Consider the following 16,510-nt stretch of genomic DNA (forward strand, 5'->3'; position numbering starts at 1 on the left):
ACCCGTCAGCTGTGTGTGTATGAAGCACAAATTAAAATAATACCCATATAACATAAAACTGACACTGTGCTTTTAATTTGTTATTCTGCTCTCAAACTCGTCATTTTATAGAGCTATGAATCTGAAATCCCCCTTCCCACCCTCTGCTCTCTACGGCTTAGATCTCGCAGATCAACGGCTTTGTGACGTGAAGCGCAGCCCGCAATACACGGCGACAAGAGGGTCCTTAGAGGGACAAACAACTGAAATAGACAGAAAGGTTTCAACTGTCGAGTGTAAGAACTCGACCTTTAGTTGCACCGATCTGAAGGTTGTAGGAAGTCTGCCAAGCGGAACCAAGCGCGAGATGTCCTGCTGAAAATGGTCAGGCAACGATAAAGACATAAAAGATAACTGTCCAGATAAAGGGGCACGTCCTGCTGCACATCTTCAATGAAATGCCAGCATAAGACAAAACAAAAACAAACAAAAAACGTCGTTTTCTTCTTCTTCTTTTCAGTAGGAGCAGTAAGATCAAAAGTAATGATGACAATAAGAGTAATAATCACATTCATGAGAACCGTTCACAGTTTAAAGAAATTCTCAATAGTTAGGCCTCTTTTGGAGATTTAGTATCTAAACGAAGACACTCAAAAGTCGACAAAAATAAATCAATCATATTGTTATTATTGCTACGACTTCTATATACAGTTTATACGCAGCTAGCATTTACTGAATTACAGCTACAGTAATTCATTTATATTATTTGTGTATTAAAACTTAACGAAAACAAGAAAAACAGCAATAATAATAATAATAAACATACTGCAATGGACAAGTATAAATACAGTTATACTTATACTTTAAGAAACAATACCCGCACTGTTTATTACGATTGACTACAAGGTTTATATACGTGTTTGTGAAATAAAATGCAGAAACAACAACGGCGACAATATTATTAATTTATATTATTATTTGTGCTGCTACTACTACTATGAATATTTTTACTTCACAAATAAATAATAAAAAGCAGGTGTCATTTAATGAATTACAGCTAAATTAATTATCATGTGTGCATTAGATAGATAGATAGATAGATAGATAGATAGATAGATAGATAGATAGATAGATAGATAGATAGATAGATAGATAGATACTTTATTAATCCCAAGGGGAAATTCAACATTCTCCAGCAGCAGCATACTGATACAAAAAAACAATATTAAATTAAAGATAAAAAAAGAGAAAAATAAAAGTAGAAAAATAAAGTCGTAAAACAAACACATAATAATAAGTGCTATTTATACATAATTACGTACTTGGCTTATTTAAATATATGTGCATTAAAATGCAGATAAAATAATAATAATGACGCTGTAATGGACACGTTTAAAGTTTCACAAATGAATATTTAACATTATACCTTTTGTATTTACATATACAGTGCAGATATAATAATAATAATAATAATATAATAATAATAAAGACACTGCAGTGAGCGCTTGTAAAATTTCGTAAATTAAAATTTAACATTACACATACGCTATTATCTCAGAATTGCCTACATGGCTTATTTACTTTTTTATATACTAATAATAATAACAGCAACAGTGACACTGTAATGGACACTTTTAAAGTTTCACAAGTAAAAATTTACCATTACGAATTTGCTATTTACCATAATTACCAGCATGGTTTATTTACATAGCTGTATAAAAAAATAATAATAATAGAAAGTAACGCTATTAACGGAATCGTAAAGAATACGTTACATTCCCTGTCAAGTTCCAAATGCTTTTTCAGTCCTAAACGCGCCCACCCGTTCCTAAGGGGTCTCTTTCATGGAGTCCTCGCTAAAGACAAACAAACCGATGAGCAGACGGCGCACTGGTTGTCCTGGCGCCGGTAAAACCAGAAGTATACTTTTTAATCCTTATTTACAGCAACAAGCATATTTATTATAAAATGATTTGGACACAAATACAGCAGGTGTTTTCAAACTATCCGTTGAAGTGAATCGCCTTCGCTGCTCACAGTTTCCCTAAAAAGCAGCCGTTCTTGTAATTTTGGCGATGTCGCTGAAGCTCAGTGTCCGTTTAAATGCCGCGGATTGGCTAAACGATGCTAAATTGATATTAGATACTCAATTTCTCACCGTGATATATATATATATATATATATATATATATATATATATATATATATATATATATATTATGGTTGAAATAGTTTACTGTCAAATAAATGCAAAGAGTAATCGACACGTGTTTCGCCCTCATTCTGGGCTCATCAGGTGTACACACTCCACTGCACTCCCTCTCGGGAATCGAACCTCGGACGTTTTTTATATATATATATATAAAGAAAGCCGAAATGTAAACGAACGGCGGCTTTGCACTTCACCTTAAGGTAAAACTTCTTAGCACAGGCACCGCGATTGCCTCTCGCGGATTTCCACGACATAACGTGCACATCAGGACTTGTGCCGACTTTTCCGTTTCGTAAGAGACGCGGTGCTTGCAGTCAGTTGTTTTCAAATAAACCATGCGAAGTATGAAGTTGTCGGCATGTCTTCTTTTTGTTTGTATGTATTAAGATTCTATTCCGATCCAGCTCCAAATAACCTCCGACGTCATCATGTATAACCAGACAATATGCATACCTAATACTTTATATTATTATAAAAGTCTCATGCTACGCGTGCGTTTGAAGTAACGATCGAGTGTCATGAGACGTAGCCGCCCACAACGAATGAAAACAGCAGCATTGACTTGCCGGCTAAAGTAAGAGTCCAAGGTTGACAACCCATATCTCTGAGCAATAACTCCAAAGCTGGAGACGACAAAGAGCACCATTCGATGTGAACGCTCCTAATTCAAAGCGACCAGAAGCGTTTCGTTTGGTGCTGATGGGTCGAGCTAAATGTAGCATTAACATGACCCCCCTATATTAGCATCTTATAAAAAAAAAACAATGAGGCTTTCTTCTGCCCGACAACGCCTAATCTGATCATCTAAGGCGCAAAACAATAATCTGAATGGAATAAATTACTATAAACCCCCTCACCCAGAACATTCATAATAATAAAGTAATAACAACAGCCCCAGTCCCAGCCCCCATGCCCTCGGCGGTCCTGCTATCCAGATAAAGACAGAAGAGCTCCGCCAGTGGCGAGTAGAGTCACCCTGAAAGCCCCATCTTACTTTGCATGGTACCCCTCGGTCGGAGCCCCCTCACTCGATGTGCTGTAGCTTTGATATTCCTCTTGTTTTCGCGAGAAGGAGGAGGACAGCGTCGACTTTGATTCCTGCTCTCAAAGACCACCCCTTTAAGCTAATTGCATATGGAAGCGTGATCCCCCCTTTACAAGCTGCGCTCAGGAAAAAAAAAAAAAAAAACTTGGTGATAAAAATCATCCGCGAGCGCGCAGCACATGGCGTGTGGACACCGGGCGGCGACGGCGAGCTCGTTGGATTCACGGGAGCCACCAGGCCAGCGGGGACTAATCGGTGTTCCTGCCCGCCGGGTGAACGACAGTGAGATCCATACTTTTTTTTAATGCCAGGGTATCATCGCTACATTTTACTTGCAGTGAGTTTACTTGCGGAGCGACTTAACAAATCACAAGTCAATCGCTGTTTGGTTACACCCGGTCGGTCCGTAAATGACGCAGACACAGGAGTCTAGGGAGTCTGGGGTGGCTTTCAATTTGGATCGCTGCCTTTGTGCCCATCAGACCAGTCCACTGCACCCTCGGCCAGTTCGCTTCACCTGTAACACTGCGGGGGATCAGATTCGCCGGGGGTCACACGGAAGGTCGCAGGTGCCGCCCAAGTTGAATGTGCAGCAATGCCGCTTCACCCAATTCAAGGCCACACGCAGGGCGACAGGTGGCCAAGGCAGGGAAGAGACCTGGAAAGGGAGAGGCAGAGGGTCCATTCACGTAACACCCAGCAGTGGGCATCTGGGAATCGGCAGGAAATAAAAAAAAAAAAAGAAAAGACCACCTTTGGGGATGTCAGAGGGAAACCGGAGAACCTGGGAGGAAAAATCCATGGAATTACGGGGATAACGTGGAACGGACGGAGCAATGATGATGATGATGATGATGAGGATGAAATTATTTTTATACCATTATAATCTTGTATTCATTGTTGTTGAAGTTGCTGTTATTATGATCATAATCATCATTTATTATTATTGATGTTATTATAATTGTCATCACCATAATCTTTTATTATTGTTGTTATTATTAATATAACCATCAATATTTATTGCTATCATTGTTATTATTTTATCATCATCATCAGTTATTATTATTATTATTATAGTTGTCATCTTTTTAATTATTGTTGATGTTACTATAATTATAATTTTCGTCATCATATTCTATTATTATTTTTATTAACATAATTATTGTGATTATCGTTATCATTGTTATCATTATTATTATTGTAATTATAATTGATAATTATTGTTGTTATTGCTACGATTATTTTTATCGTTATTATTATCTTCATTATCCGTTTTTGTTATTGTTGTTATCATTACCTGAGAATTTATCACAGCGATCTGCGCCGCCATTCTGTGACGAGCGTTACAGAAAAATAAATTGCACTGTTTTATCGTATCATTTATTATTGTAGTGGCTGTTACTATTATCACCTTCATTACTTATTATTATTGTTGTTACTGTTATCATTATAATCATCGACCTTTACTAATTTTATAATTATCGTTGTCATCTTTGCTATCACCCCGTGACCCTGTACTTAGGATATAGCGGGTTGGATAATGGATGGATGGATCTTTGCTATCATAATTGCGTATTATTATTATTAATTATTATTATTGCTATTGTTGTTGATATTGTCATCTTCATCACCAGGCAGGTAATATGGCATAGTGGTTAAGGCGTTGGACCTCACGGTTGGGGGCCACGGTGTGACCTGAGCAAATCGCTTCACTTGCCTGCCTGATTTCCACTTAGTAAAAAACAAAAGAAATGTCACCAATTGTACCGCAAATGCTGTACGTTGCCTTGGATAAAGGCGACATCCAAATAAGTAATGGTAGAATTAGAATTAGTATTAGTATTCGTATACTCCACTTTCCTCTCATTATTTCCAGCAGCAGTCTCCGAGGCTGGGAGATAAACTGGTGTCTCTCATGCGAGTCTAAACGGGTTTATTGAGAGTTCCTGCGTGTGGTTTGCAATGCTATGAGCTGAAACTCCCTTCAGGACTGGGATTTTATTTTTCTTTTTGAGGATGAGAAACGAAACGAGATTTTTTTTCCATGCCTATAAAAGACATACCGAGTTATTCAAAAGATAAAGTGGCGAAAGCGGAGCATGCCAAGCCTATCTCTGTTTTAATTTATGAATCAAACCTTGAAAAGAAGCATTATTTTCCTTTTGTGTGGTGTGCGGGTCTTTCATCAAAAAAAATAATGGCGAGGTCTCTTCAGCGGCCCGCCTGTAGACTGGCGAGCAAAGTTAACTTTTCGAACAGATGCACGGGGTCCACCATTATTTATTTACTACGTGAAAACCGAGAAGAGAAAATCCTCGCATTGAAGATTCGCTGAGCCTCTGTGCCGCTCGCTGTTCACTGTACAACTTGGTGAATTCCTTTTGGTGACCCGGGGGTCTCTAAAGACAGGTGTATTCTTCCAAGTGGTACCCCTTGCCCCCAGATCACCCCCATTCTCTTGTTTTTTATTTAAAACACATTTTTTTGTGGTAACAATCACAGTGAAAACATACATAAAATAAATCATCATCATCATCATGATGCCCACGTAATGCAGTCCGAGAGCTCAACCTGCACGCTTAAAAATAAAAACTCCAGAGTGATTCTTCATAGCGACGGTTCCCAAAAAAAACATCCACATGAATTTTTCAGAAAAAAATGCATTTATTTATATTTCTTACATACGTGACGGGCTCCATAAATAGTCACGAAAAGATAGCAACAGACTGGTGGAATCCCAGTGGGTTTCTGATTTTAAAGGACTCTCGCTGTCTACAAGAACAGTTTTAATGGTCTGCCAGTAAGCTGCTGTAGACGGCTGCATATTCAACATTTCTATTCTGTCCACAAAGCCCAACGATCCAAGTTCATGTGCAATCAAACCCCCCAAAGAATGAAATGGGTGTCAAGCAGCGGATCAACGAGGAAACACACGACTCCGTAAAATAACATTTTATTATTAAGCAGCGTGGGTAGAAAACAGGAACCGACCCTGAACGAGCTCATTATACGATAAATCAGCATCACCATCATCATCATCAACATCATCCTCATCGTCCTTTATGATTCGTGCTTTCATGTTTATAGAACATTTTAAAATTAAGGGAATCGACTAAATGTGTGGCCAATACACACGAGAGCTCAGTTTCTCATACAAGCCTACTTGAAAAATGTGGAATGGCTCCGTTATACCTTCATGGAAGAGCAGGACCGACAAAAACACCCGTCAGATTTATTTTAACACAAACTGAGACTTTCTGTTTTCTTCACCTATTTTTTAAGCTCATTCCCGTATAGTACAGAATGAGCAGGAGCCCAAAACTTTGGTAGTATAGTAGGAACTTAAAGGGACAACAGAAGACAGGGATTGCTTTTAATAATAAGCTTCTATATAAAAGCACCATATGATATAAAAACCTAAATAATACAGATAGACATAAGAGGCGTTACAGATATTTGTTTTAAATAGCAAAAATAGTCCTATATGAAAAGTACTACTAGATAGATAGATAGATAGATAGATAGATAGATAGATAGATAGATAGATAGATAGATAGATAGATAGATAGATAGATAGATAGATAGATAGATAGATAGAAAGGAAAGGCCTGCCTCGCAGTTAGGACATCCGGGTTCGCTTTCCGGGTCCTCCCTGCGTGGAGTTTGCATGTTCTCCCCGTGTCTGCGTGGGTTTCCTCTGGGCGCTCCGGTTTCCTCCCACAGTCCAAAGACATGCAGGTTATGTGCATTGGCGATTCTAAATTGTCCTTAGTGTGTGCATGGTGTGTGTGTGTGTATGCCATGTGGTGAGCTGGCGCCCTGCCCGGAATTGGTTCCTGCCTTGTGCCCTGTTGTTGGCTGGGATTGGCTCCAGCAGACCCCCGTGACCCTGTGTTCGGATTCAGCGGGTTGGAAAATGGATGGATGGATGGATGAAAGGCACTATATAATAGATAGATAAATAGATAGATAGATATATAGATAGATAGATATGTTCTGGTATTCCATATTCTGCATATCACAATGATGAAGCACAAGTCAGTGTGAATTATTCAGAATTTTACAAATTAAAGCCCTTGTCATATTGATCAATTACGTTTTACAGCAATTTTCTGACGTAGCCTATCGCCTGTTTCTGTTTGATTAAAGAGTACCTTTAAAATCAGGCGCCCATTTCTATCTCACAGTTGTGTTATCGTCTACTGGTGGGTATTCATGGCACCTCTTAAGGCCATGTCCGCGGTTTTTCAGTGGTGTCCCCCATTTACATAATGTCATGTTAACCCTTCGTACAGCGCCGGCTCCATCAGGCTGCATGTAACCCATAAATGTGACATCTCCAGAGATTTCCGGTCATGTGATCATTGTCCCCCGTAATCGGCTTTTTGGATTTAAATAAAGTTTTTTTTTTTGAGCCTAAATGGTTGTTGCTTTTGGGAACAAAAATGGATCCTCTGGGACATCGCTCTGCAGAAGCAGTTTTATTTTTGTATTTTTAAGCGTGCAGACCGACAGGACAGCCTTACATTTCCCAGCCATTCGAAGGATTATCAGTCACTGATTTTACCGAATCGTTACACGTGAGTGGACATTTTATCCCACATTTTTGCCTTTGAATTAACTGGCATGGCGACTGCGTACCCAGTGATGTGTTGGTGCCCTGTCCAGGCTTACCCTTAAAATGGACTGAGCAGGTCCAGTAGATGAATACGTACATGCATGGGTATTGTTGAATTATTTCTAAACAATATAAAATGGCACAAAAATATATCAGAGTATGAATTAAATTTTACACGGGGTTTGACGTTTTATAGTTTCAGTTTATGACTTGAATTAGGTTCATTTCAGAATGGATTTAGGAAAATTTTCTTAAAAACCAATCAAGTTTCGAACATTGTTTGTTAAATTAAAAAACGGCGCATAAAAAAATTAAACCACTTTCATAATTTTAAAACAAAAAAGCAGTTTCCTTAAGTGAAAGTTGCTAGGAGTGATAAAAAAAAACTAAAGAAATATGTTACTTGCATTACTTCTCCTCAATTAATTATAATAATAATAAGAGTAATTAAAAATCTATTCAACAAATAAATAAGGAGTTTAGTTATACGAATTGGATTTGAATTCAAATTCTAAAAAGCGCCCCGGGCTTTTGCTAAGTTTAGTGCCAACATCGTTAAAAAAGGAGGCTGTCGCCCTTTAATGAAGTCCTAATGAGATGTCGCACTTGACAGCCGAGGTGACGGCTGCTCACACTTGTTCGGGACACAAGCAGACTCTACCTTTGCGGAGATCTTCGTTCTGGGCTAATAGGGCGAACAGCATATCCGTACTTGGTGCTTCTTTCACCGAGCCAATGTCGTTAAGAGCATCCATCTCGCATGATATCTGCATCCGACGGAAAAGCCACAGGGGACTCCAGCTGTAGAAAACGACCCTCCTCAGGTCCTCGTACTCGGCTGCTATTCATATGACGAGAGTCCAGAACGCAGAACTGCCAGGCGCTCGAATGTCCCAACGGAGAGCGCGCTTTCCGTCTCCTTAAATCCTGTGCGCGTCGCCTTTGGAAGAAGGACGGAGATGGAATATCAGCAGCGACAAAGAGCGCAGGGGACTCCTATACTCTCAAAGACTCTCGGGACCGGGGGCTGCGGCCAAGACGCAATCCGACACTTTCATGGAAACTGGAGTAAATATGAATTAGGCCAGAAAGGGAGTCGAGGAAAAGGTCATAACGAGCTGCGTCTGGGAGCAAAAGCGCAATCCGCTGTTGTTTTTGCAAAAGTCGTGTCACTTTGTGATTGAAGAATTGAGAACCTTTGGCATTTTTACGCTTTATAAATCGACAGTTGACAGACAGCAGCTAGTTTCAGAAAACAAGGGCGAGGCAGGAAGACACAAACTAAACACACGCACGCCTATCGACGTGTCGGTCTATAATATATATATCGTACTTTCTTTGCCTTGTTTAATCAATCCACGTCTCCTTTTCCTAAATGAAATATTCAGACATTTATCTCTTTAACCCATTTGTTCATACTTACTGGAATATTGAGTAAATCGTTTAGCCCGGTCTGTATTCCATTTGTGTTTGTGTGTGTGTGTGTACAGTATATACATACAGACAAACACACACACACTGTGACCCTTACCAGGAAAAGCGTTGGAGAAAATGACATGAGATATACAGGGGTGGATAATTACAAAGCGCGTCAAATAAAAGAAAATGCGTGTAATAAATTATTAATGTTAATAGTAATAGCATGTGTTAGCTTTGTTTTGGACTGACGTCTGTTCCAGGGTTTGTTACTATTAAGTGCCAAGTGCCGCCAGGCTGGGCTCCAGCATCCCGCCATGCTACATTGGATTACGCCGCCTTGAAAATGTTTATTATTATTATTATTATTAGTGGTGGTCGTAGTAATATTGGCTTTGTTATAATCTGGCGCCCCGACCAGGGATTGTTACTATCAAGTTCCAAATTCCGTTAGGTTAAGCTCCGGCTTCCTGCAGCCCCAAATGGATTACGCCGATCTGAAAATGTTTATTAATTATTATTATTATTATTAGTGGTGGTGGTGTTGGTAGAAGTAGTAGTGTTGGCTTTGTTATGACGTGGCTCCCATTCCAGGGTTTGATAAAAATGCCAAGTGCTGCTTGTTAAACTTCCTGCGGCCCCAATTGGATTACGGCGGTTTGAAAATTTGTATTATTATTATTATTATTATTATCAGTAGTCGTAGCCTTGACTTTGTTATGACGTGGCTCCAGTTTTTGGGGTTTTTTTACAATGAGGTTCCAAATGCCGCTTGTTAGACCGCCTGCAGCCCCAACTGGATTACGGCGGTTTGAAAATTTGTATTATTATTATTATTATTATCAGTAGTAGCAGCAGTATTGGTTCTGTTAAGAAATGGCGCCCCGTCCACAGCTTGTTTTTACCATACCAGCCCTGAATTGGTGCAGTCTGAGAATGTTTATTAATTATTATTATTATTATCAGTAGTCTTGACTTTGTTATGACGTGGCTCCAGTTTTGGGTTTTTTTACTATGAAATGCCAAGTGCTGCTTGTTAAACTTCCTGCGGCCCCAATTGGATTACGGCGGTTTGAAAATTTGTATTATTATTATTATTATTATTATTATTATCAGTAGTCGTAGTCTTGACTTTGTTATGACGTGGCTCCAGTTTTGGGTTTTTTTTTTACTATGAGCTTCCAAATGCCGCTTGTTAGACCGCCTGCAGCCCCAACTGGATTACGGCGGTTTGAAATAATAATAATAATATAATAATAATTAGTAATAGTAGTAGGAGTATCAGCCGCATACTGGCTCTGTTACAGACTGGCGCCCAATCCATGCGTTGTCCAGGACTTTTTTGACCCAAAGTGCGCGGCATTTTTCCGATATTTTGTTTTTTTATTATTTATTTATTTATTTTATTTATTTTTTCTTAAAAGGCTTGAAATAAGCAAAACGCTGCTTTGAATTTCTTTGGTCATGAAGTGTCTTGATAAAGACGCCATTACTAAAGTGAACTCAAGCGCTGTGCTCTTTTTATGATTCCGAATTCTTTTTAATACAACGTAACGTTCTTGTCTTCTGTGTAATATTGGTGTTCAGTGCCCTTTATATATGAAGACGGATGAACCTTTTTAAGAACTAAGTGCGTTTTAAAAGTTTTAATTGTGGATTCTTAAGACAGCACAATTTGAATATGAATGTTAATAATTTTTTTCACGCCCGTATGGTCACATCGTTAAATCAAAAACTGTGGTCGATATAAAGATCAATCCTGAATACATGGAAATGCCCAGATTAATACCCCTTTGTAGAATTTAATGAAGTTGGATCCCAAATACAAAACAACTCAAACCGAGACCACCATGCAGCCATGGAAATGACCGACTGGCTGGTGGATGGATGGATACGACACTCTGCTGCTGCAAATTATACTGTAATTATTAGCTTTAAATAAATCATATTATTGTGAAAAGAAGGGTAAATCAAATGTATAAGACCTAGGACGAGGCTTTTCGCTTTCTTAACATCTTTTCTGCTTCGTCTCCCTTCCCACCTCCGTCTCTCCCGTTATCTCCCATTCAGGCTAAACTCAGACATTTCTATTTACAAGAAAAAAAAATCTCAATCAGTACGAAGAGTACTTTTAAAATAATGAAATTCACACATCTACGCTACTGAACGTACTGAGCTTATCTATATTTACAGCTTAATTACGAATCCCTGTTTTTATTATTATACAAGTCCCTGCACTCTCCAGCCTTTTTATCTTTTCTAAAAACGAAATACCAATTAAAGAACAACGCGGACTTCACTCCGTGCTGCAAATATGGGACTGGGGCGGTGTGCGGGGCCGGTCGGGTCAACGTCCCCGTTTGTCAGCGCGGTGGTCTGCTTGTTAATGTCTGCATTTCTCATTTTGTCAAATATCTTCTCGGTGGAGGCCGAAGTGTGCGAGACGCGGTTTGACTTGAACATCAAGCCGTGTCCGTGCAGCGACTTCTAAAAGACAACTGTTTACTTTGGAAAGATCTGCAGTTCAATAAAACGTTAAGTGAGGGAACACCCCGAGACATTTTATTGACACTGATCTTTAGCGCAAAAGGCCATCTTGGGAAATCAAGCGTAGTGCCACCGAGGATGTTTTTCTTCTGATGAATTCAAAATCAATGCCCCATTTGCCTGCGTTTTCAGAGTATATGAAACACATTTTGGTGAAAGGTGCGCGATGCTTCAATGTTCTTTTCCTACTTTTAGGCTTTAATAATACTTTTTTATGTCTTATTGATCGGGGCTCTTTGGAAAAGGCACGCGACAGTAATGGAATAAAATGGGCGACGTTGATGGCCAACAGAATAAAATAAAGGTCACCTGTTGGGGGAGCGCCTTGATCCTAATGGGCTTTATATGAATCTTAGTGCATTAGAAAAATAAAATCATCCTGTAAACTAAACGGGAAGTGTGCGATTAGAAGAAAGAGGCGCTTCACGTATTTAATGAGGTCAGATTTAAATTCAAAATGGCACAAGTCTGTTTGTGGAAAACTCGCCGTCGAGCAAACTGGTTTTGTTATTTAATGTTATTAAACAATAACACATAAACAAAGCATAAGACAGATAGACGACTTACCTAAAAAACCTAAATAAAATAGACAGATAGATATGGAAGGCGTTAAATGACAGATATATAACATCACTTTTAAATAGTAATAAGAGGTCGATATGACAGGCACTATATGATAGATAGATAGATAGATAGATAGATAGATAGATAGATAGATAGATAGATAGATAGATAGATAGATAGATAGATAGATAATAATTGTTTGCATTTATATAGCGCTTTTCTCACTACTCAAAGCGCTCAGCAATTGCAGGTTAAGGGCCTTGCTGAAGGGCCCAACAGAGCAGAATCCCTTTTGGCATTTACGGGATTTGAACCGGCAACCTTCCGATTGCCAGTGCAGATCCCTAACCTCAGAGCCATCACTCCGCCCTTAGATAGATAGATAGATAGATAGATAGATAGATAGATAGATAGATAGATAGATAGATAGATAGATAGATAGATAGATAGATAGATAGATAGATAGATAGATAATGAAAGGCACTATGTTAGATTGTCCGCATACAACAAAAAGCAAAAGACTATTGAAAGGCATTATAAAATACACGTTTAACTCGTTAATTTTTATTTTCTCTGATGTGAAAGTCACTAATATACATAGTTCATTAAACATAAAGGCACTATATAATGCGAAAGTTAAATAGCTAACAATTATTCTCATTTCATAGACTAATGGGAAAGGCACTTAATATCATTTATACAGACAGAAAGATAAGTAAAGAGAAAGTCACTGTATAATAAGCATTTTAAATAACTAATTTTTATCTTTATTTCAAAGAAAAGGGGATAATTAGATTAGAATAGAAATATAAACGCATTGAAAAGCGCTATAGAACACGAATTTAAATATTTTCATTTTCTAAATAAAGGGTAAAGTCACTGAGTACATTAGTACGAATAAAAACAGAAATAAGAGAAAGGCGCTACATAACGCGCATTTACATTGTAAATTTTTATTTTCATGTCATAAACAGGCAGTGAATTGAGTAATATAGATAGAAAGATAAATAAATAAAAAGACGATATATAAGATAGAAAATCAATGTATAACAAGAAATCAAGGATGAAGTTGCAAGGCGCTGTATAATTAATTATAATTTAAACACTTAATTTTTAATTTCATTCCGTAGCTGGGAATGGTAAATAAGTATGGTGTTGACTGAGAGATGGATAAAGCAAAATGAGTTATATGATATTGTAAATGTTTTTTATAACACGTTTATGATGTTTTTTTATTTGATGAATTCAATACTATTTTTTGTTTGGTCTAATAAAGGTCATTTTTAAAATAAATAAAATACAGATAGATAGATGTGAATGGCACTATATAACAGATAGATAGGTTTCAAGAAATAAGACTCATTTTAAAGGCGCTGTATAATATATATTTAAATAGTTATTTTATATTTTCGTTACATAGACGGGAAAGGCAATAAATACATTAGTACAGTATAAGACAGAAAGATGAATAAACAGAAAGAGCGCTATATTTTTTTGTTTTTTATAAAAATTGTTAATTTGAAGGATTTTTAATATACGGAAATTGTTTTGGTTAAAAATGTTTTCTAATAACTTAATTTTAAAAATAATTAAAATACGATAGAGAGATCGTATGTACAATAAGTAGACAAGGCATTATAAAAGATAGATAGAATGTACTACATTTAACAATATTAGGTAGATGTGAAATGCACAACAGATAGATAGATAGATAGATAGATAGATAGATAGATAGATAGATAGATAGATAGATAGATAGATAAGAAAGCAAAGGTTATTGTGTCTTTCATAGATAGAATCTTTGTTTAACATCTAAAGCCCACAAATTGTAATCTTTGAGCTAATTTTTGGTCACTTAATGAGTGTCCCTCAATTAGCAGGACATTTTCCAAAAACAGAAAAATGCCGCCAAACTCGTTGCCGTGACAACACTGCAGTATCCTTTCCTTAAATATTCGAGCTCTAACATGGTAACAAATAACGAAAAATATCGACGGGTCGCACTGGTACACCGCAGTGACTGTGTTGCTCCCATCCGCTTCTCTTTCTTACTTTCTGTTTATTTATTTATTATTTCCGTGCATTCCCCTTAGAAGAATGTTTTTATTTATTTATTTATTATTTATTTATTTATTATTTATTATTGCCGTGCATTCCCCTTAGAAGAAAGTTTTCTTTTTCCTCAGATCTTCACCATGTTTGCAGAAGGTTTCCATTTTTAATGAATGCCTTCGAGTAGACGATGGCGGTCGCTGGACACACCATCGAGGGCATCGCCGTGTCACCCCGGGGTTTAGGAGTGTCGAGGTGGTCTACGCGTGACAGAAGTGAATGATGGTGTGAAATGACAGCACGCGCTTTACATCTGTTCATGTCATCCACTAACAATGAGCGCCATTACGTATTCATAACGTCTGCTGCCAGCGGGAGTGAACGCTGCTGTTCAAAAAAGTGGAGCTCAGCAATAACAAAATGGTCAAAACGTTGACAAGAAAACTGGCAACTTAAAAACGGCACATGAAAACGACAGCAGAGCATAGATATGAACGAAAGAAATTTTCAAAAGGTAAAACTGTTTACCACGTACTTGTTGATAATATGACAAGCCCTGAAAATATTCACACATTAAAGTACGATACAAAGTGAATGAGCTGCTATAGCCGTGTGATTTATTAATTTTAAACAACCCAAGGCAGGATGGCGATGATAGTCTCAAACTAGAACCTTAGTTAATGTGGTTAACATGTTTATTATACATAAACGCTTTAAAAATCTTTTATAATATTATAGCTGGCTGATGCAGCCCGTTGCTTAGGAGGACATACTTTATATGTCGCTGTCTCGTTCTAAATGTGGGCACATGTACTCCTTGTTCTTTTCAATTATTGTCCCCGATGGCTAACAAATAAAAGCACCCATTAAAATCAGCAGGTAGCATTTCACAGCAAATTACCAGTGTCGACAGAATGTTAAACGGCGTGACATTTCAATTCGACACGGCAGCCTGCGACACAAACTCTGAAGTTCTTACCTTGACTGGACGTGTACCGTGGAAACCCTGCCGCTGTCTGAGCGCTGGATCCTGGGTGCTCCAGTAACATCATGAATTAAAACAATTAAATATAAAGTCTACATATATAGGTAAGAAGACCAATTCGTCGAAGTTTAAGTAGAACAGATTTCCGACTCTTAATGGTTTGGTGACAACCGAGAGGCTTTTAAGTCGTGGGGAAAAAAACGGTATTGAGATGTCAAAACGTTACAAATCAAAGCAGAGAGAAAGAGCAGCGAGAACGAAGGCATCAACTTTATAACTGAAAATGAAAAGCAGAAGCCCCGAGTGACAATTAACTGTGTCAGCTGACCCCGGGCTGCTCTTTAACATAACAAAGCTGCTGAAGTCAACGGCAGTGCGGCGGAGGCTGTGCCCTGCCCTGTCCAGGGTGCTGACTTAAAGAGCGACGCGATGCCACAAGCGCGCCAGCCCACGCTGCCTTTTCTTCTGGCCGAGTCGCGTACTGCACACTCACACGCGCACGTGTCCGGCTGTGAGCGCACACAATAGGAGCTCAGCCGGAGCCGCGTCCCCACTTTGTCGGGATGCAAATTCCCCTTTTGAATCAATTGCTTCTCTTTTGTTCGCCAATGAAGGGCTGCAACAAAAGTGCGAATTGTTCTCTCTGTCACTCAATTGTCTACCGCCGTGTTTTATTTTTATAGATTTAGGGACAGAAAACGACGGTTCTTGAGAACACGTGTTTAAGCGAAGGAAGAGCTAATCTGTCAGCCACAGCTACGCGATGTGGAGACATCTCAACGGAGGTCACTTGGGAACTAACGAACTGCGCGACAATTAAAGAACGTTCTTTATTTTACAAAACTCGAGCTCTGCTTCTTATGTTCTTATTTAAACGTTTATTCTCATTTTACCTTGCATGACAGATTAGGTCTACTTCATTATTTGATAACTTTCAGGCATTGCGTCCCGTTTAATACTTTGAATATAACAACATTTCCCGTTTTGTGGGACACGAAACTCCAAAGGGGGGGGCGCTTCATTAATAAGATGTCTCCCGGTTTGGGTCTTTGAAAATCCGAGTCACCCTAATTAAGACAAAAGCAAATGTCA

The 16,510-nt window shown here is 38.4% G+C and overlaps 1 protein-coding gene across 1 annotated transcript in view; it reads right to left on the reverse strand.

Moving 5' to 3' along the window:
• The window catches only part of lhx3 (LIM homeobox 3), a 55,127-nt gene extending 39,341 nt beyond the window's left edge, over positions 1-15,786 (reverse strand). The window contains 1 exon segment of the mRNA XM_051931617.1: positions 15,413-15,786. Within this exon segment, the coding sequence (XP_051787577.1) occupies positions 15,413-15,485 (73 nt within the window). The 5' untranslated portion in view covers positions 15,486-15,786.
• Between the last annotated feature and the right edge of the window lie 724 nt (positions 15,787-16,510).

This window comes from Erpetoichthys calabaricus, chromosome 9 (genome assembly GCF_900747795.2).
Source record: "Erpetoichthys calabaricus chromosome 9, fErpCal1.3, whole genome shotgun sequence".
Classification (NCBI taxonomy): domain Eukaryota; kingdom Metazoa; phylum Chordata; class Cladistia; order Polypteriformes; family Polypteridae; genus Erpetoichthys; species Erpetoichthys calabaricus.